The 23007-nt window shown below is 37.5% G+C and overlaps 1 protein-coding gene across 2 annotated transcripts in view; it reads right to left on the bottom strand.

Moving 5' to 3' along the window:
- The window catches only part of pex14 (peroxisomal biogenesis factor 14), a 77602-nt gene that overhangs the window by 42149 nt on the left and 12446 nt on the right, over positions 1–23007 (bottom strand). For both annotated transcript variants that reach the window (XM_066690650.1, XM_066690649.1), the window contains exon 3: positions 944–1028. In XM_066690650.1, coding sequence (XP_066546747.1) covers positions 944–1028 — 85 coding nt within the window. The remainder of the gene's footprint in view (positions 1–943; positions 1029–23007) is intronic.

Raw genomic sequence — 23007 nt, forward strand, 5'->3', positions numbered from 1 at the left:
ATTATTTAGCCATTTAAATTGAGCAGAAAGGAACTTTACATTTACGTATTTACTTACTTTATTTATTTATTCTTAATAGTTCTCTGTAACCTGCTGTTGTGATGCCTTATGGTGATGATAGTAAATAAATTAAATACACAGAAGTGTTTAAATGCTGGGAGCAAACATAATTGACAATTCCATTGAAAGTGCAGGAGGGTTTGTCAATATTAATTTTCAGCAAGCCCAAAGAGGTGAATGTGCCATTTGGTCATTTATATGCCGAGCTCAGATCACAAGGTTGTCACTGAGCTTGACCCTCAGCTGAACCTGCAACCCTCAGAAGCTTTTCCTTGACCTTTGACCTCAGCAGGAGATGACCGCAGGCATTCAGATGGACATCAAACGCCAAAGTCAATCAGACCCCTCCTGTCCATCCAAAATGGATTTTGTTATGGAAATATAAATGGAAGCCAATAGCTACAATAAGAGGAAGAGGCTTTATAACTCGATAGCAAAACAGAAGGTGACGCTCACAAGTTTGAAAGATCTGCTTTTGACTTGACAGACCATGCTCCCTGTAGAAACAGGCTATGTTAAAACCAAAGTGTAGAGAATGCAGATTAAATTTCCGGTTCTATATGTAAGAGTATCTCCTGGTAATTTTGCCCGTTATATCTTTTTCACACTCACACAGATGCCTTTGCAGGTTATCATACTGTTATTCACTATGAGAGCTAAACTAGTCCAACAATACACTATGCAGACCATTTGAGGTTTTATTTTAGTTTTTTATTTTGTTTGTTGATTTTTCTTCTTATGTATTGAATAATTAATATCCAATTCAAAACAGGAACTCATATTAGCATGGAACTTAGAAGTACATTACGTTTTTTGGGGGGGATGAAATCCTAGCACAACTCTTTAGTTTTTCATTTTTCAGGAGATTCAGAGACAATCCTACCTTTCTTCTTCAGGAAGGCTTTTCTTGTGGCCAGGGGACTTTGACGTACTTTCTGGTTTTGTAGAAACTTAACAGCTGTGGCAATCTATAAAGTGAAAAAGAAGAACACAGATGATTGTAAAGTCCACAGTTCAGAGTTGGTCATGATATTTGCACTTTATGTATAAAAACAGTAGTTCAAAATGTAATCTTGCTCATAGTTTATTCCTCTGCATGTAAAACTGCACTGAACAAATCTGAATAATGTTAACTGGAGAAATAGCAAGGTCATTTTAGGATAAGCCATGAGAGGAAATGTAGGGAATTAATAAAAAAATATATACATCAGGTGAGAGTCTACCTTTCCGACCAAAAACAACATACAGAATGTTTGCGGGGAGTGAAAGGCTAACTATTCCTCTTTTCAAATCTCAGTGTGATTAATTTCAGATTTGGCCTCAGTTGAACTGCACTTTCTTAATGACCTGTGGCCTGGGTTAAAACAAGTTTAACATTTTTCAATTCCATGATTTTTAATCAAGGAACAAATCAAAAGCGAAAACACATCATGTAATCTTAAAGAAATAGATCACACTCATAATCTGATGAATACTTTGCTTTACAATAATCCAACATAAAACAAAACTAGAAAAAACACCCGGAAAATAGAATGTTTTTGTAGACTTCTCTTATTTATAAGGCCCTTTTAATAAAAAAAAAAATTTGACGAAACTCGCTTTTATCAAATTCTCGTCAGGAAGAAGTAGGCCCACGTTTTCCGTTTCCCGAAACACCCGACAAGTGTATAAATGAGCAGTTATAGAATTAGCACATCAGGTTGTACTTAGGAAAAGGAGTCTAGAGTTTACATCGCTATTGCCTTCCTTAAAATAAATTCTCAAGCCAAAGTGAGTAGAGTGAAGATCTATACTCAATGGCAAAGTGCTCATCTGTATCTAATATCTAAAGAATACTTTGCTAAAACTTCAGTAATTCCTTAGGTTAAAGATGTGCTATGATCAAATCATAAAACTGAATGTTGTAATGACTTTAAAAGTTAATGCACTAGAAAATTAAATAGCACCAGAATACCTGTAGTTGTAAGTGCAGTGAGCTCATTGATTTTTTTTTTTTTTTGGTTTTCCTACAAGATAAACCTTAATTTCCCCTTTAATGGGCTTTTCAAAGAATTAAAAAATACATTTCTTTAATGTCATTGAAAACATTAATTTTAAGTGGGGAGCATGAAGTAATGCTTTTAAAAGGGCAATGAACATGAAATAATGTCTATTTGACATCAATAAAGAGGAAAAACACAGTGAAAGGTGGTACTGAAATGATTAGTTATCACACCTGTGGTCCCTTTGATTCAATTGTAAAAGTCATCTCTCTAATAGGTTAAAAGGTTTTGATTACTGTTCTTTTCTTAAAGCAGCTTATGATCAAAAATGATTGAGCGCACTGTCGGTGGTAATTCGTTTTAGGAAATGCATTGCATATAGTAAAGAACAGTTTAAATCCCAAGAATTAAATTTCCAAATCAGCTGAAGTGCAGAAATACCAGAGAGGAAATTTGGCCCCAGTAATTCTCATTTAAAACTGAGAGACAAGGGGGAAATGCAGACGGATGGCAGAATTCATTCTGCATCTCCTTCGCTGTGATCACAGCGTACAGGACAGCCTGTAGGAATATTTTAGGACGGTAGGATAAAAATACTTTTAGCTAAGACTCTAAAAATCTAAAACAAATCATAACCCTCTTCCTCCTCCTCAAACTACTACAACTAAAAAATTATGTATTAGTCTTTATTTAAATTACTTGACAAGTCTGCTGACAGTTTTTTGAAGAACACAGACTATTAGGATATATATATATTTTTTGTATTATGTTATTTCACTACTTTTAAAAACATTTGGAATACAATCTAGGAATTCATTGTTTTGCAAAAAACAGCAACAACAAATTCTAATGAGAGAATATTATAGTCTGAAATTATAACCACATTTCCAGCACACTGGGGGGGTATAAGGAGTGAGAGAAGTTCCTGGATGTATGTTAAAGGCTTATTAAAATCACTCACCTGGAACTTTCATTGTGACAAGCAGTTTAAACCGTTTGCGTTTCAGAACCCATGATGTGGTTTTAAGCAAGAGAACAACTTTTTAACAAAGTTATTATATTCAATAACAGAACACTGAATTTGGCATGGAGAATAGAACATGTACAGAAATTACAGTAAATAAAGCTTGTGTTTTGTTAGACAAAATAAACTTTGAACAATATAGAAACAGTAAGAAAAAGGGACAAAAAGTTCTGTTTGGTTATTTGACATTTATACAATTCTAGGAAATGAAAGTGATCTTTATTGGTAATACACCTAAGGCAACCACATAGATACACTCATAAAAAAAAAACATGTTGGTTCTGCTAATATTTAACATTACCTATGCTTAAAATGAGTAATACATCTTTCTACATATTTGTTACTCCCGTTTCATAATACAATTATTCTGATTTACTGTATGAAAAAAAACTAAAATTATCATAGATTATTAATACAAACCAAATATTATTATTATATTATTATTATTAAGATTAAAATATATGCACAGAAAAATCATTTAATTCATAATAAATTAGTAGTTCGCATTGTAGCGGCTTTTCCAAATGCAACTACAATTCTTTAACTATAAGTTTTTGATGACTTTTAATATTTTATGCACTACATTTCATAATTATATTTATCCAGCACTAATATCAATCGGCAGTAATTATAGTCATTTTGTAACATAATAATTATACCTAAATACGGTGATTTAAGAAATGTTTTAACAGCTTTGTCTGTGGGTATTTAAGTGAAAATGTAACTAGTTTGTACACATCAGTATTTTAAGGGTTTAAAAATACCTGGAAATAAATAACCTTTATATAAAAAAATACATATAACAGAACTTGGGAATTCCCATCTGGTACTAGTGTCTTGAGGTAACACATTGCTTAATGGTAGAACAATGCAACCACACAACTTAACTGCAACCTCAGCTGTGGCAAAAACTGTTGAATTTAGATTGCCCAATATTACAGAATTCCATGATTTAATTCCTAAGGATTTGCTTTTCTTTTTAAAGTTTCTTACAAGCCTTGCAGCTAAACTACACAAATAATAAAGACTCTGAATCAGTCATTCAATAATACACAAAAATATAATGTATCCTTTTTATTTTTAGTTTAAAGAAATTGCATTATTAATATATAATACAAACATAAAAATACAGCACATACTTCTGTTAGGGGGCATTTGAGTATTGGGTTTATTAACTTCCTTTCTTTAGCAGAATTACTTGTTTTATTTGACAATGAAACATAAATAAAAAATACAAAATTTAAGAATCTTCTCTTTTTTATTTGAGCGGCTACTCCCCATAAAGGGGAAACATGTCCAGTGTATCTAGAAATGGGAGCAGTATAACAGGTTTTATGAAAGAAAATAATAAGAAAGCAAACATCACAACAGGCAAAACATTTTTTCAGACAGAAACAAGTATCCTACATGTTTTTTTTTTATAGTAAGTACATACTTTTCAATGCATTGGTTTATTTTTTAATTGCTGGAAACAGTAATGGAACAAAAGGCAGAGCTTTACAAAAACTAAAGGAAAAACTTCACTCTTGAGAAAAAGCTTAGTAATTCTGTCCCAGCAACGCCTTATTTGCAGATTATTTTCCGGTTTCAACTAAACTCAGTTTTTAAAAAAGTGGCAAATGCATAGCCTGAGGTGATATTGTCCTGAGAAAACAACTATAGTAAAAAGGCTAAATTCCTCAAAGGTAACATTGGGGAACAAATATCTGGACATTTGTTTCCTTTAGACCAAAAGGTATCTGTGAAAACTGTCAGACTTTCACAACTTACTGTTGTTGTTTATTTGTTTTACGGGAAACAGACTCTCAGAAATTAACACACAAAAGGAGTCCATAATTTAGGTACTACAAAAATGACTCTGCTGCTAAGCTCCTGAATGTGCATATTAGTAAAATGTGTTAAACATTTCCTATGCATATGAAAAGCAAAACTGAAGACATGCTTCAACATGTAAGGTGTACACTTGCGGGAAAGTGGTGTGTAATCTTCTGAAAATGCGATTTCTTCGCAGATGACGTACTTCTTTTAGGCAAGTTCGACCCAGACATCTCAATCAATTATAACCAAATTTCACAGATTTTAGTCTTGTCTAGATATTGACTTATAGATCATCAGTGTTGTAGTATAGGAGACTACACACGCTACGCTTTTAAAAGGAGGTTAGTTTCATTTTTTATGTTACATTACAGAGTGCATTTGATTTGGCAGGCTAAATAACTACCTTAAATTAAAAGGCGGCTTCAGCTCCGGCTGCATCCGTTAAATAGCAGTAAAATATTTTTTTTTATTATTATTTTATAATGATTCTTTTAAGACTGAAATTGCTAATGCACCAAAGTGCTCCACATACTAACCAATAATCTTTACAAACGAGATGAGGGCGAAAGTGTCAGGTGTACCTGCAAAAGGGCCTAAAATTCAATCAGAGCGGGATGCAAACATTAAACAGGGGCTCGAAGCCCACACAGCTGAAGGCATGACCGAATTTTAAACACTATCAAGCCTTTTTTTATTAAGTTTAAATTTGACAGAGACTTAAAGATGCACTTTTCTTGACATTTTCACCTTAAATTTTACAGCTGAAATGGACAGAAATATTGAGCAAATTAAATTTTTTCACAAAGCTGACAAATATCTATCATTTCTTAAAGGAAGAAGTCTTATGACATTATATATGAGATGGGCTTTTTATCTGCTTCAGCCTAAAGTGTCTACTAATCTTTCAGGTGGGCCGAACTCTTACGGACAACAGAGCCTTTGAATACCAAGAATAAAGCTATTCTTCCTAACAATCAGGTTTTCTTACATTTATACACTCAAGTAATACATAATTTATCAAGAATATTTATGATACACTGTTTTTATCATGTAGATAGTGTACTTATCTCGACTGTGAGTAAATGCGTAATAAATTATACAAAAAAATGTATTATTTGGTATTATTTGCAAGATAATGCAAATGCAAGTGCAATGCTTTTTCTGTACACATTTAGATGGAGATAAGTAAATAGTCTATACTGTATACATACCCTTTTACTATAAACAAAAGCAAGTAAGAAAACAATTGCAAATTAAAGAGCTGTGATTTTATCGATCTATAAAATCAAAAAGCAATCTATTATCAAAAATAGTGAGGTGGTACAAACAGGTTAAAACTGACTAATATACCAACAAAACAGGTTTTCAGAATGACTGATACAAAATTTAATCTGCCTTTTAAAAAACTATTTCCTGTTATAAAAAGACTTCAACAGAAATGTGGACATTTCCTTTGCAGTAAGTACTTACCACAAGTTTTAAAATATATTAATTCAACACAAAAATGAGGGGGTGGGAAGGGGGGGAGGTGTAACTGTGTATGTTTCAATGCAATGTCTCCAAACCACATGTAACAATCCCAAGATACCTTGCATTAAATTGCATGTTTACTCATTTCATGTTAAATTATTTAAAAAGAAGATTTCTATCCATTTAAATAGAACCAAACAAAAGATCTCAGAACAAAGTGTACCAGCCAATGCACGGCCTGGAGGTACTACAGGGGAGGGGGCAGGGAAAAACAAAAAGATAAAAGATAAAAAACAAAATCAACAAACAAATGAAAGAAATAAAAATAAATAAACATTGAATTCACATCAGTCAGTAAAAAGACATCCATTCCCGTTCCAACTCTCAGACATGCAAAACAGATAGAAAAGTTGTTTGCTTCAAGACTGGACGAGTTACCAACACAGATTAAAACTGAGGTTGCACACTTTAGTACACTAAACATGAAAGGTCACTTTGCAGCAACTTGCCCACATGCCACAGTACATTCAGAAAATAGCCAGTAGTTCACCTTTATCATTAATTCATTCATTCATACATGACTTAATGAACTGGGAAGCTTTCAATATGTTTGTTCCACTCCAAAAAAAAATTCACATCCTCTCTCTTTTCAATATGTTGTATTGAATACGATTTTGTGCTTTTAAACGTTGAAATAAGGAAGCAAATACATTCAAACAATTTTATCTGGCCCGCCCTTGGATTCATTTCTATAAAACTGTTTTTAAAAATGCCTCTTGCCTTTATACAGACTTTATATAGTCTTTTTAGTTAAGTAAGATGAAGCTTCCTGATTCAGCTTGGGTGACACTAGCCAACTTATTTTAGAGCCCAGTGCTATATTAATTAAACACATGTGGTACAGGACATTAAGCAAACTACTCAGCAAAGACTATAAGACACATTTTCCATGTATTTAAAAAGAATAATAAATAAATAAAACAAAACTTGCAAAGAAACAAGAAAATAACAAGGTGAAAACTTTTTTGTGGGGCGGGGGCAGGGTTTATATGGCAATGGGCACTTTTTTGTTGCATGGGTGCGGGGATCTCAAGCTCATAGCGCCCAAAGCAAAGTTTCTTGCCAAAGAACGAGCAGCAGCTGAGGAAGCAGAGAGAGAAATCACCAACAAGTCTGGCCTTCAGCATCAGTGCGAATCAATTCATTTAAAACTGCCCTGCACATTTATGGAAAAAGCACCACTGATATAATAAAAGGCTCATAGACATGAAAAAATTGTGTTAAGCTAGTTTCAAATTCCTGCCAAACAATGGTTCGGGGAGGGGAGGGGGAGAAAAAAGAATGAAGCTCTATTTTAATTAGCAGGTTTCATGAGTGATTTGATAACAGGAGCAGTTGCCTGGTTGCTTTCAAAGTGATGGGTCTGCGATAGAAAAACCTAGAAGATGGAATGGGGTTTTGATGTAATTAGGTATTTCCTTTTTTCCCCTAACAAGTTGATGTACTGAACAGTGTTTTTAATCTTTTAAAAGTACATCTTTAAATACCCTTCTAATTACAAGACTTCCGCTTAAAACGACCTTTAGCAGAAAATGGGTATCTCCTGAGACTGGATAACTGGCAAACAGCATTACTAACCCTATACAGACATGGTAACATCTTCCTTTCTCAGCTCTTAATGCAATAAAAGGTCACTATACTGTAATATGTACACTAGTGTGCCGCACACAGTTCATATTTTCTCTGGATTATCTGTGCCATGACTCAATATAAAACACCTCTTTTGGAAAAGTAGATCAAATCCTGTAGGAAATTTGAAGAGGGCCTGATAGAAAATAACAATGTTTTTTTTTTTTCTCCTTGTTTTTTTTATAATCTAGTTTGTTTCGGCTCGATTATAACTGAAGCAAACGTCATAAAAGGTACCTTCCGATCTGGAAAAGAATGTTTCATGAATCAGGTAATAAGAAACAATTATGTTTTTATTACTTCCTTGATACAGAAACATCTACATTCAATTTCCTGTACAAGAAAATGTATACAGTATTTTTTTTTTTAATTATCATTAGACATTCTCAATTCCAAAAATAATTTTGCAAGGGTCATATGCTGTATACAGAACAATAATGATAAATCAAAATTCGCTCAAAACACGAATTACACTTATTTTTCTGCATCTCTGTGTGCAAGGACATTGTTTTTTTGTTTTATTTTAATGCTTGAAAGATACTATTAAAATAAAGGTCAGAAAGAGCATTTATCTGAATGGTAAAAGTCAATGGAATCCAGCATTGATGTCAAAGGTTTAAAAATAACCAGCGTAGTGTGTGGTAGCTTTACCCCATCGGCAAGAGTACAAAAATGATGTCAGCTGAACATAATTACGCAATTTTTTTTTTTTATGTTTATTTTTTATCACAATGTGTAAGTCTCAACTTTCCACTCAAGTTATTTTCCTAGTACCTCTTGTAAAAATATTCCTGCAGTGATGCATCAATGCACTCTAGTACTGACTAAGTATATCACCGCTGACCTTGGTTCAAACTCTACCAACCCATAGCAGGATTTCAGTCTGCGTTCTTGTGAAGCTGTACAAGACAGCAGAGATTAGCCCTCTGTTTTTCCACCAGCCACCTTTTACACCAGAACTGGGACTTTCTTAAAGAAAACCTCAGGGGAATATAATCCCCTCCCATGAAGCAGCAATTGACTGACTGAAGACATACTTACTATTGAAGAGCAATACCAGAAGATGTACAATTCGCAGGTGTAATCTTTAACAACTTGAAAGTCACCATGCACAGGAAACTAAGCCTGAGTGTCACAAATGATTGTGTGTCACCTTGCATAAAGGCATCAGCCAAACTAATGGATAATAACATTTACAATAAAAAAAAAAGAAATTATACAATTCATAAACATTATTATTTATTTATTGGAAGACGCCCTTATTCATTTGCCATTAATACTGCAGCCGACGAATTCTGTCACTAAGATTGGGACACTCCTATTTAAGGTGATGCCCAACTTAGTCCTAAAATGAGAATGAATATCAATATCTTATTGGCATTTTGAGACGACCAAAATGCTAGTAACAATGGGATTTAATTCTGGCTATTTAAAACTCCATTGCTTTCAAACTGGATAACATCATCTGTAGGCAATCTGCAATACCATTCACTTCTCCCTGAGCGAAACTCAAGCTGATAATAAAACATTTTGCCACTGGATATGAACATCAAAATGTTTGTCATCACTCATTTTCTACTAGCCAGCTGAATATAATAATTCCAGATCAGTCACTTGGTCTTGGTATGGAAAGACACTATAGTGTGATGCAGAGTGCACCAATTTACCACAGATTTTACCTGAATTCACTCATTCACTTAGCAGTTAAAGAACTGCTGAGAAAATGGGATACATTTCGTTTTTGGTTGCACACATTATTCAGATTCATAAAAGGGGTTACTATCAGGCATTATAAAAAGAGGAAAACAAAGAGCACAGCCTCATGGGATACAAAAAAAACCTGTTTAAGGATTCTGGGTGGTTCAAAATGTAAATGGTTCAAAAAGTAAAATACAACATAGTTAAGTCAACTCGCATCAATAGCTCTGGGCCGAATTAATTATCCTACACTTTCACGATGTTCTTCAAACAAATCCGATCGGGCGTTCTGGTTATTTATCTTCAGAGGAACCGAAAATATTTGAAAAATTCCGTCTGATTCACCAAACTAAGTGAAGGTACAGGTCACCGCAGATTAAACTGTGGCACTTTAGGTGTAGACGGCAACAAAGAAGGGAGCCGTGATGCAGAACGACTCACTTGCTACATGCAGATTCCACAAGTCCTGCCAGCAATCCAGTAAATGGATACTTCCTAGGGTCCTCAATTGGTCAAAATGTTTTCATACAATAATTTAATTCAAAAACACTTTTACAAAGCACGAGTAATCAATTTTAATTAGTTGATTTTTTTCAATCACATAAAATTTAATGTACTGCTATCGATCTCTTTTGTTCTTTAATGCAACGCTGCTTTCCTGTAATTTGAGGATTTTTTTTTCCAACAACTACCAACCCCTCCCCCCCACCCCAACGCTCCTGGCTTTGCCTCCCCTCCAAAAAAAACCAAACAAAACATTTACAGTCAATGATGACATTCTGTGACAAGCGTCTACTCCACATGTCTCTCAGTGTTGCAGGACTACTGGGACAGGATGCATGTAACCCACACAGACACAAAGGCAGTCTGAAAAAAGCACTGCATCTCTGTCCTTCAACAGAATGAGAAGACCATAACCTTTCATATCCAATTAGTTGACTGAGGCAAAATGAAGGCAGCACCAATGGGGACAACGTGAAACAGACCTCAAAAAGACGCACCGCAAGAATCCTTACTGTGGTGACTGGAGAGGAACCATGATGTCAAATGTAACTGAAATTGACAAAAACTCAGACTTGTGTGTGTAGTAGACAATGTGATAGTGATTAAAGTCCTGGAGTTGGCAAGCTCAGATACAGGGGCCTGCTGTTATAGAACGGTACAGTATAGCAGCAACAGTTGTAGACTACTTTCATGGTCCCCGTTCCCCCCCCCCAAAAAAGAGGTAATCTTTTTTTATGATATAATACTGATAAAAAAAAATTCCCACACTAAAGATTTAACTGACAAAAGTATTTGGAGGTTTTCTATGTTAAAGTAACCGAGCAGAAGATTTTTGTTAGAACATTACATACAATTTAATTGAATACAATAAATGATAACATTAAATGTTAAAAAATGGATGACTTGCACACAAGAAGTGAATTAAGTGAGAGGGCCAAAGCCTAGCGATAATTTTTGGCAGATACACTAGTCTTCCCTCGAACAGCATTGCACTGTTGTGTCCCATACAGACTGTGTGGAGGACGCTGAGGTGTATTAAACAGTGTGGAGGTATGGCTTTTCAATCTCCTCGCAGTCACCGACCTCCCATCACAATAAAAAAAAAACCCTTGACACTAATCACCTGTCTCAGATCAACAAGCTCGAATCCTGTCTTTACGTGACAAGAAAAGAACAGCATGACCCCATCATACCCCTGTAACCCTAGCTCAAGAAAGGAGAGAGAACTCAATTCTGCTTCTCCAGCGAAGGCAGCCCGTCCGGAAACAAGGCGCACAGCCCGGCGGTGGCACAGAAGAGAAACACCGCCATCTACCGGCCACACAAAGGGTAACAGGAGGAGCATCACTCTGATGAGTCCTGAGCTGCTAGCTCCACTGAGGGCTGTCAAGATTAATTAGGTGCTACTGCAAGACAACGGGCGTTGCATTTAAAGAGGTACTCAGCTGAAAATTTAAGCCACATGATTACTGAAAGCTGAACCAGCTCCCACAGCGCAGCAGCACAGCATACAACACAGTGGCTGGAGCTTTCTGACTGAACGTGACGATCAAATTAAACTAATGTTGGGGTAGAAAATTGGCCAGGTAAAAGGACAGACAGATTTCACAGCAGGCCCATCTGAGCCCTGAAAAAGCCAGTGCGAAATCAGAGCTTTACAAAAGAAGCAGTATTAAGAGTCGACCTCTGTTCTGAGGTATTTTCAAATTAAGGTGGATTTCTCCTTTAATAATACTGAAACCTGTACTGTTATCATTCTTTTATGGTTAGTCAGACACACCTAGGTGATTATTATTTCTACTTTCCTTTACAGATAATATCTGCTTACAAAAGAACATATAAAAAAGGTATTTGAGAAAAGCACAGTTTTGTTAAAAAAAAAAAAAAAAAAAATCCCATTAACAAAAATATTATTGAATCAACACTCGATTAAAACAAACACAAGTTGCCAAAATCATAAAAGTCGGGTGTAACCATAGCAGACATTGAAAAAATACACTCATTTAAACAAACAAAAACAAAAGAAAAAAAAATAGTTTTCCAAGACGCTGAGCCAAAAGTTTCTGGTTTTACTACATAGTTGCCCAAAGCATGTGTACTTGGGTGCCACCCTGCAGTTTCCATACCAAAGATATCAATCAAAAAAGCTTTTTTATTTCACAAATATCTGTCATTATCAACTTGACCAGATGTTGCTACCAGGAGATCAGCAAAACAAACATTTTCGCCCACAATTGCAACATTTTGAATGGATTTATTTGTGCAGCTAATTCATCTTTAAATGTTTTCTTAAGAATATGCTTTGTGTCACCTCACATCGGTAATAAATCAAGTTGTGGACTTCAAAACACTTTCTATGAGAAAAATACAAAACAATCTGGATTTCACATGGGTATTTCTACAATATATTCTCTGCACACTGTTGTGTTCCTAATATAGACTTTGGTTTTATAAAATAATTATGTATGTAATTTTTGTATTTAGTTTTTGTTTAATTTGTTCAAAACACTGGCTCAAGACACATCAGCATAATAAGGTGATTATTTCCATGCATTGCTCCGATTCTTAAGGACTTTCAAAAGAGTTTTTAAAAGCAGTTTTATCGTTTCATACAGCAAACTTAATCCGTGATTCACCTGGTTACCTGCATGATTCACTTTTAGTTGGTGTTTCTCGCAGACTCTGTCAAGTCATTGTATGCCCCCCCAACCTCTTGCTGGAATTAATCTGATCAGAATCAACCTCAGCAACAAAACAATGCAAGACTAAACATAATTCCTCACAACAATTTAGGTCGACTAAACTGAGACAGTGACATAAACAACACCAGTGGACTGAGTCAGGACTAAAGCTTTGAATGTTTCAGATGACTAGACATAAAAGTGACTTTGTCAGACCAACACACTGAGAAGAGTCTGAAATTCCAACACATTTTCATGTATGTGAATGGAACTGTGACTAAAACAGAGTTTGAATTACTGGTATTTAATCTCATTTTCCAGCAACGGAGGTAATAATCTTATTCAGCTCATTTATGAAACAATGATATCAGACCCTCACAGATTCTTGTGTAAGGTGTCCAAAAGATCCACCTCCCAACATCATCATTAGTATTATTTACCCCTTTGTTGAAACTTACAATAATAATAATAGCAGAACTTAACTGAGAATTAAAAACACAAGATCTTTGTTATGTGATTTTCCATAGTGGTCGTAGGCACTGTGAAACTGCTCTGATCTGATGTAAACAGGTTAAAGATATAGTGCCTATACATGCTAGTTTTTCTACATGTACAGCATTCTGTGTACTTTATATTCCATTCAATTTTTTTGTGTTTTTTGCATTATGGTTGGAATGTACAGATGCAAAAAAAGAACAGCCAAGTGGATAATATCATCGGTGAGGTTACAACCACACATGACAGGAGCCGCCAGAGAGGCACTGTACAGTGAGTGACGCGGGTGTGGTGGCGCAGACTCGGCCACCAGCTTGGTGACAGACCCACCTGTTCTGACATTTGCTTGTGACCTTGACTGTGAAGCCAGATGACAAAGCCATATTCTCCATTCCCAACAGATGAATATCTGGCCGAGCATTCTCTCGCTCACTCTAATCCTTGCCTTTGGCGTCTTAACAAATGTCTTTAAAACTAGAAAACAATAGCAGGGAAACGTGCTTGTTTCAAAGCATTTTGCTGAAGAGTTCAATTCAACGTTGGAGACCATATAAGAGGTGGCAGAGTGTGTGTGTGTGTGTGTGTGTGTGTGGGGGGGGGGGGACGACAATTATTTCCAACAACAAGTGAGATGAATGTAAGCCTATTATTGAACTGGCTCAGGCGGAATAGAAAACAGGAGCTTAACGATCAAAAAAAACTTTTCTAAACTTGACACTGCACAGCTGGTTCATTGTGCTTAATTAGAAAATTCAGAGCTGCGCTTTAGAAATATTATACCTGCACCTGCCAGCTACAGTGTCTGTTACTTCTTTCACAAAGCTATAGTGTCTTTCAATTTACATGCCAACGCTACCTTAAAACAGCAGAGAAGGTACAGACCATGTAATTTTACTGACAACAGACAGAACAGCAATGTGCAGGAATTTCTCCGTTTTGGGAATTGTACAGGGGGCTGGCACTGTTTGACAAGGTGTGGGAGTGTGGTTGGTGTCATCTGGAGAATAAATAAATATGTCCATATCTCTCCTCTATGGACACAGACTTGGCATCTGTTAAACTGCCAATTATATCAATACACAAACAATTCAAATATATATAATAAATCAACACAATCCAGGTGTCACCCATTTGTCCAGTCTTGCCAGGAGCATGTGCAGTATGAGTTTTACTGCGTCTGTTTGTCTTGCCTGCCTGCAGTGCGTCTCCAGCTCGGTTTAATGACTGGTCTCCTGGCGCTTTACAATCCAGGACTGCCACTGGGGCAGGAACTGACACATCCTGACAGGCACGCACTTTTCTCATTTTACAGACAACTGCCCTTAGTAGAGAAGGAAAAACGTTTGCACCCTTTCGGCAGTTGTCTGATAACTTATTTTGAAGGATTTTTGCCGAGATGGATGATCAGGAATTAACGTGAAGCTGAAGCAGAAGCCCCCCCCACATTCCCTCTCTCCAGTGGGCCTCACCCAATCTGGAGAGCACTCTCGCTCACAGGTGTGCCAGAAGAGATCAGCATCCTATCCTGCCACTGCATTCGTATTACTCCCCCTGAGACAGGCTAGTAGGGTAGTGTGCAGAAACCGCCATTATTAGCACTCACTGGCAGGGAAAACCATTATTGGAGGGAGGGGGGATTTTAAAACATAAAAACACTCAAATAATGATTTCAGCTAATGACACTTGGTACCAATGTAAATATAATATAAACTAGTTCTGACAGATAAGGCCTTCAGACCCACACCCACAGGACACCCATGGTGACCCAAGTTCCGCCATCATGGGAAGGTAGTAGCTTCCAGTCTTCGGACAGTATCAAAACACGAGACTGTATGTCAGCAGAAGGTCAGTTTGATACTAACAGACTCTGATCAGTGCCAACCCATTGTTTAGACAAGAAGAGGAGTGGAGATTTTTCTGCATCCCATTTAGTTGAACTTGGATTTATGTTACAATTAGTTAACGATCAGTGGCCCCAGAAAGCAAGGCAGCAAGAGAAACAGTGCAGTTCTATCAGTTCAGATATACTCCCAAGCCTGCATGACAGTTTGGTGAGTAAAGTATACGCCTTTTGACCAGTGCACATGCACAAAATCCCTTTGTGCTTAGGGGAAAAAAAAAAACTATACAGTCTACAGTGGTTTTCAGAGACCCTGAGGCGGAGGAAATTTTATGGTACCATGTCTCTGCAGTAAATTCCTGTCTGGTACACATGCAAACAGATAGTTATTTTCATTTTGGCTGGGTGATAGTCTATTTTGTGCCAGACAAACCCTCTCTCTTTCTCTCTCTCTCTCTCTCTCTCTCTCATATATATATGATTTTTTTATTTTATTTTATCCTTCAGAGAGGATCAGTAGACATACAGGTAAAACAGTCCACAGCAGCCCCTAGTGTTGATTCAGGATGTAGCAACAGGTGATTCTGTGGCTATTTAATGACTGGGCAAAAGTTTGTACTCCACAATTGTCCGTTTGGGAATTTGGTCACGGTATTAGTTGAACACTTTGTTGATGATTTTTACCAGCTGACCTCCTAGTTTTCCACAAGCTGCACATTCTCTTCTCCTTATTTGTTTTTCGATTACATTTCGCCAGGGTAACGCTGCACAAACAACCTCACCACAAATGATGAAATAGTGTAATCCCTATAGTTGCCCAAATTGTAAAATGATGCCAAACTCCCATTAGCATTTCTCTTGAAGAATGTTTTGATCAGATGGAGAAAACTGACAATGATTAATGAACCATCCAATTTTGCTTGCGGTCAAATACAGAAAGGAAAGGGGGAAATAAAAAATAAAATAAAGCAGCATCTTAAAAATAATAATAAAAAAAGTAACTTAAGAATCTACTGATAAATGTCCTGTGGGGTCCTATATAAGCTTAAGAACTATAATATATTCTTGCTGTCATATTCCATTAAACCGCTATTACCATCCTGATAGAACTATTAGTCACTACATTATTAATAACATTAATGTATTTACATTTTTAGTGTACATGCCCATTTTCTAGAAATAATTTATGAACAAGACTTCAGATATTTTATAATGTTACCATCTACACTCTTTTGTGTTTATTATTGATTGTGAAAAGAGTCAGAATTTTTATGTTTACCCCTCCACCCCACCCCCCCTGCATTAAGGGACTGGAATAAAGTGCATTTACATTTTGACGCATAACTTCGTAATTTACATCCTAACATTTATTAAGGCTGACAAATGTGCATTTGGTGCACCCATGCTTTTCCATAATGCAGTACTCATTCAATCCATATAAATTACAATTGGGATTGTGAGTGCAAGTGCATTGTATTTATTTATTTATATTTTAATTTTCACACACACACACACACACACACACACACACACACAAACATATAGAAATACATACATAGATGTACTTCCTTATGCATATCCAGCAGAACATTTTGTATTATGGTGGTACCACACAGGTTTTTCCTAATGATGTATTTATCGTAATATCTAGTTTACATTCAAATAGGCTATAGGATACTGTACTTCAGACCATTACAGACCATTACACTACAGAACAGGACAATTCACAAGACCGCACAGACATTTCCAACTGCTCGATTCAGCTTATAGACAGTGGGGTGGGCAGTTTCAGACATAAACAAGGGCAAACAAGCTCACATCCCTCATTCTGCCACTGGGTATTTAAACACTTTAGCATAGTTTTCATGTTCCACTGAAAACAATTCGTTTAAAATGAGGAACTGAGATGTTAAAATGCCAACAACATCTTGGACCCAATTTCATCAAGAAGACTTAGCGTTTGTGTGCCTGAAATTATGGTTATTTAACAATAGCATTGAGGAAGCCATGCTGATCAAACTCTTGAAGGAATAAAAAAAAAATAGCCTTAATTCAAGAAGGAGGTTAGCTTGCTTACCAACACTTCTAGATATTGACACTGCTTTAGCTGCGATTAAACAGCGTTCCTCGTCCCTTGCTCAGATTCTCCCACTGATAACCATTCTAAGTCAGCATGCAATGATAAATAATTATGGAGGGAAGCGATTTCTGTAGAGTGGTAACAAACACGCCATGGGAATCCCCAGATTTAAACAAATAAACTCGCACTGCAGGGGACCAGACAGATGAATTAACATCTAAAATCGGACTGGGAAACGAGATAAATAATGTTCCCGATGTGTCAATTAAATATATATATTTTTTCCTAATTGCCAGACTTCTAAAAATAATGCTGTGCTGTAGAATTATGAACAATTAAAGTTTCCAAGTGTGCCCCCTGCTATATGTACTAACTAGAGTGAACAAGAAATTTAACTGTAGCATGGATTTCTCTGTCTGACATAACAACACAAATCAAGATATTGCATCTGTGGTTAGGTTTACTCTTCTTTTTCCTGGACCTTCTAGTGGCACGTAACCCAAGTAACGAATGGCCGAGTACCAGTAATCTGACTGATATACGAATAAGTATTAGCAATTAAATACAACCACTAAGACTTGTCCTACTCCATTGACACTTTGTGAGAACTTTTGTGTCCAATCATACATGCATGCATACATGTTTCACCAAAATAATCACTAGACCAGACCCTTCACAACAGTGACCATTCTCACACACCAGTCTCTGGAGGGAGTGGGGGTTAAAAAATAAATAAAAGGATTCAATCAGATAGTGCTTCATTAAAGTCAAGGCTCGCTCCTGGAGTTAAAAGATGCTGACAAATCAGAAGGATCACAGTACCTGAATTACCATAGTCATTTAACTTATTAAAACTGGGATGTTTCTTGTCAATCAGAAGCCATCACGTCCCTCATTTACATTGGAAAGCCAGCATAATTGCTTTTTATACTAATCAAGACACCTTGTGTAATTTGCGTCTTGAAAGTGACATTGGCAATCGTGAGCTGTGAACGGCCTTGACTAAAAACCTTTGATTTTCTTCCCGTCTGCATCACTGCAGGTTTAAAGGGTGGCTCTGAATCTACTGTTCTCCACTCCCTGCCAACTGCTGAAGGTTTGGATAGCTCTGTTTCCAAATCTTAAATGGCAAAAAACTCGATAGTGTTTGCCAGTAATTACTCAGTAAACAGCTATGTTACTGTATGGTAATTCCATGAAGGTTGCTTTCCAAGCACATAAAAAAGAAAGAGAAAAAAAATTAACTGTAAAGAAAATAAAGCTTTATTTGTGTCTTCTAAGCAAGACACATAATGACAGCTCACTAAATTATTACAGAATATAATATATATTACAGAATATTATAAATTATAGCTTTATAACTACAACAGAGCAGATACCACACTGTTTATGCAAATGTAACTACAAAGTAATTATATATATATATATATATATATATTTATATTTATATTTATACAGTGAGGGAAAAAGTATTTGATCCCCTGCTGATTTTGTACATTTGCCCACTGACAAAGAAATGATCAGTCTATAATTTTAATGGTAGGTGTATTTTAACAGTGAGAGACAGAATAACAACAAAAAAATCCAGAAAAACGCATTTCAAAAAAGTTATAAATTGATTTGCATGTTAATGAGGGAAATAAGAATTTGATCCCCTATCAATCAGCAAGATTTCTGGCTCCCAGGTGTCTTTTATACGGTAACGAGCTGAGATTATGAGCACTCTCTTAAAGGGAGTGCTCCTAATCTCAGCTCATTACCTGTATAAAAGACACCTGTCCACAGAAGGAATCAATCAATCAGATTCCAAACTCTCCACCATGGCCAAGACCAAAGAGCTGTCCAAGGATGTCAGGGACAAGATTGTAGACCTACACAAGGCTGGAATGGGCTACAAGACCATCGCCAAGCAGCTTGGTGAGAAGGTGACAACAGTTGGTGCGATTATTCGCAAATGGAAGAAACACAAAATAACTGTCAGTCTCCCTCGGTCTGGGGCTCCATGCAAGATCTCACCTCGTGGAGTTTCAATGATCATGAGAACGGTGAGGAATCAGCCCAGAACTACACGGGAGGGTCTTGTTAATGATCTCAAGGCAGCTGGGAAAATAGTCACCAAGAAAACAATTGGTAACACACTACGCCGTGAAGGACTGAAATCCTGCAGCACCGCAAGGTCCCCCTGCTCAAGAAAGCACATGTACAGGCCCGTCTGAAGTTTGCCAATGAACATCTGAATGATTCAGAGGAGAACTGGGTGAAAGTGTTGTGGTCAGATGAGACCAAAATCGAGCTCTTTGGCATCAACTCAACTTGCCGTGTTTGGAGGAGGAGGAATGACCCCAAGAACACCATCCCCACCGTCAAACATGGAGGTGGAAACATTATGCTTTGGGGGTGTTTTTCTGCTAAGGGGACAGGACAACTGCACCGCATCAAAGGGACAATGGACGGGGCCATGTACCGTCAAATCTTGTGTGAGAACCTCCTTCCCTCAGCCAGGGCATTGAAAATGGGTCGTGGATGGGTATTCCAGCATGACAATGACCCAAAACACACAGCCAAGGCAACAAAGGAGTGGCTCAAGAAGAAGCACATTAAGGTCCTGGAGTGGCCTAGCCAGTCTCCAGACCTTCATCCCATAGAAAATCTGTGGAGGGAGCTGAAGGTTCGAGTTGCCAAACGTCAGCCTCGAAACCTTAATGACTTGGAGAGGATCTGCAAAGAGGAGTGGGACAAAATCCCTCCTGAGATGTGTGCAAACCTGGTGGCCAACTACAAGAAACATCTGACCTCTGTGATTGCCAACAAGGGTTTCTGCCATGAAGTACTAAGTCGAAGGGGTCAAATACTTATTTCACTCATTAACATGCGTTTTTCTGGATTTTTTTTGTTGTTATTCTGTCTCTCACTGTTAAAATACACCTACCATTAAAATTATAGACTGATCATTTCTTTGTCAGTGGGCAAACGTACAAACTCAGCAAGGGATCAAATACTTTTTTCCTTCACTGTACAGTAAGTGTGGGTATCATGTGTTTTTCACCCACACAGAAGTTTCTTAACAAAATCTGCAAAGCCATTGTAGAGGACGTTGCTGGGCTTGGCATTAACAATCCCGACCCCAGGAAGTGACATCACTCTCGCTCTGCTCTACAGTTCAATGCAGGCATGAACCAATAAGGCCTGAGTGAAGCCGACAGCTCCACCACTTCAGCCTAAGATCTCACACCGAGCAGTGTCTAACCAGCATGGGCCAAGAAACAGGAGAAATGAGAAGAGAAGAAGCAAAAGCACTTCCAGATGGTATCAGATAAGCAGCTCTGACAATATAAGGAAAGTGTCCAAAAGGCTTCCCATGGGCCCACATGGCCCGGCAGCTCGCCAGTGGGGAATCCGCAGTGTCAGAGTGGGAGGGTGTGAGGATCCTGTGAAGGCCTCTGGCTTTGTGGGCACGGAGACAGCAGGTATGATGTTGCACAGGGCAGAGCTGCTCTCCAGAGGAGCTCCTGGTTTTTCCCTACTTGGGCAGTCTAATGATTCCCAGAATTAGGCACCCAGACAAACTCAAGTCATCAGTGCACAGTCACCAAAACATAGCCAGGGAGTTGGCAATCAGCAGAAGATAGAAAGAAAGAATCTACCATAGAATACATGAAGAAAAAAAGCAAAATCTATAGGAACCAGTACTAATAAGATACTGTCCATGGTGTATTGAATAGGGCTTAGGCCCACCCCTGGCCTTATTGCCTGCTGTAATCCTTTTTATAAATAGTCCAAGAAATACCAAAGGTTACAATTAGTGGAGAAGTCAGGTCATAAAAACAATACACACCCATAAATTAGCTAGGATATCAGAGTTCAGTGTTCAATATTGATCATTTATTCAAAATTATTTTTTAATAAAAGAAAGGAAAAAAAGGACTTTGGCATTCTGACAGGAAGATACCGTGACGAACACAGAACCACAGCACAATGTAAACGCAACTGCGGAAGTGCTTAACAATCCCTCAGAAGGTGTAACAAATCGTAAAAGAGTATTTAAAGTAAATGTATAACTTAACCCAAAAGGCACCCAAAATGTTACGGTTAATTTTCCTCTACTAACATTTCACTTGCACAGATTTCCTTTTAACACAATGAAACAGTTACAAAGCAATTAAAGCAATAATTGTGACATGCAGTAAGTAATTCCCCACTAAAACACCAGACACCAGTTTTAATGAAGTCTTCAGAAAGCCCCACAATGCACTGCCTTTGATCTCAGACCCAATCTAACTTTGTGGTGAATCACCAAAGTGGCACGGATAGGGTGATCATGAGTCACTGAGAAAAATACCTCATGTTGATAGGTTTTGACTCATCTGACAAATCTAATTGGACCTTACCACAGGGCTTCAAACATTTTATTAAAATGTTGCATGTTCCAGGACAACCCGGGCTTCAGAAATCTGTCGTCAGCAAAAAACAAATGTAAGCAGTAGCAGCTGCGTCAACCCACTCTCACCTCCTCCCTCCTCGCAGCTCTTTTGTTTCATGTCTTGTTTTTTTTCCGTCTCAGCTAACCCCCCCCCACCACCACCTCTGCTAAACACCTGGGCCTCTCTGTTCCTGATCTTACTATCCAACCTCTGCTCAGCAGGCCCACTGAAGTTTGTCAGCCCTCAGGATCAATACTATGCTCTGTGCCAGGCATGCCCAACCGTACCCCATTATTTTGAACTTGTTCCGAATCTTGACGTTTTGATCAACTGAGAAAATTACTCTTAAGTCAGGAGCCTGTTTTGATTGTGCAAGGCAGTGGGGTGTGCATTTTCACTGCAAATGCTCTAGAAATAGTTTCCTTACATGGGCAAAATGAATCCATGTCATGTGTTTCAAGATTAATGATGAAAGAGAAAAAGGAGATACTGGCTAAATTCTGGCTCTCAGGGACCACAGCTCCCCTACATGAACGCCTCAGTCGCACCCGCAAAGTCCTGACCACTGTGATACTCTTAAGAATGTAACAACAATCGGTATCTAACTCAGTCAAACTTGGCTGCCACTTTAGCAGGCAGGCAGACTGATGTGCACTGGAAGAGTCAACTCCTTACTACTGTGATCTGAACCACACACACACACACACACACATTAAAGAATCTAAACTCCACCGTCGCCCGAACCATCTTGTCCATCGTTGGGGTTTTTTGGGCGGAAAATGAGGTGTGCTCCCCAGAACAGTAATGACAGAAGCTGGTCTTGTCATTGTATTCCAGATTCCATGTTTCAGGCATCTACTGCAAAGAAAAATAACCCAAACAACAAAAAACAAACCCCCCGTAAAGAAGTGAAAGAATCAAAACTTAAGACACAAAAGTTTAAGCTCTTGGACAAGCAGAAGGGGCATTGTCCAGCAGGAGAAGACTGAACCATGGCAGGAAATGCAACACTCTTTATAGCGTTCAGTGAACATCCCACAGGATTCCTTGACATGTCTCTTCATCCCCAAGACCTAAACCAGGGCCTTTTTAACACAACAATCTGAGGATGCCTAGACACTGCCCAGTGTGGGACAGCGTTCAGCTCTGGTGTGTTCGCTCTGCCCCTTCAAACGCAATAATCAACATCACAACCATGCAAGACACTTCTGCATCACATTCCAGAGAAACCACATTACAAGTCAT

The sequence above is a fragment of the Amia ocellicauda genome, chromosome 18 (genome assembly GCF_036373705.1).
Source record: "Amia ocellicauda isolate fAmiCal2 chromosome 18, fAmiCal2.hap1, whole genome shotgun sequence".
In the NCBI taxonomy this organism is placed as follows: Eukaryota; Metazoa; Chordata; class Actinopteri; order Amiiformes; family Amiidae; genus Amia; species Amia ocellicauda.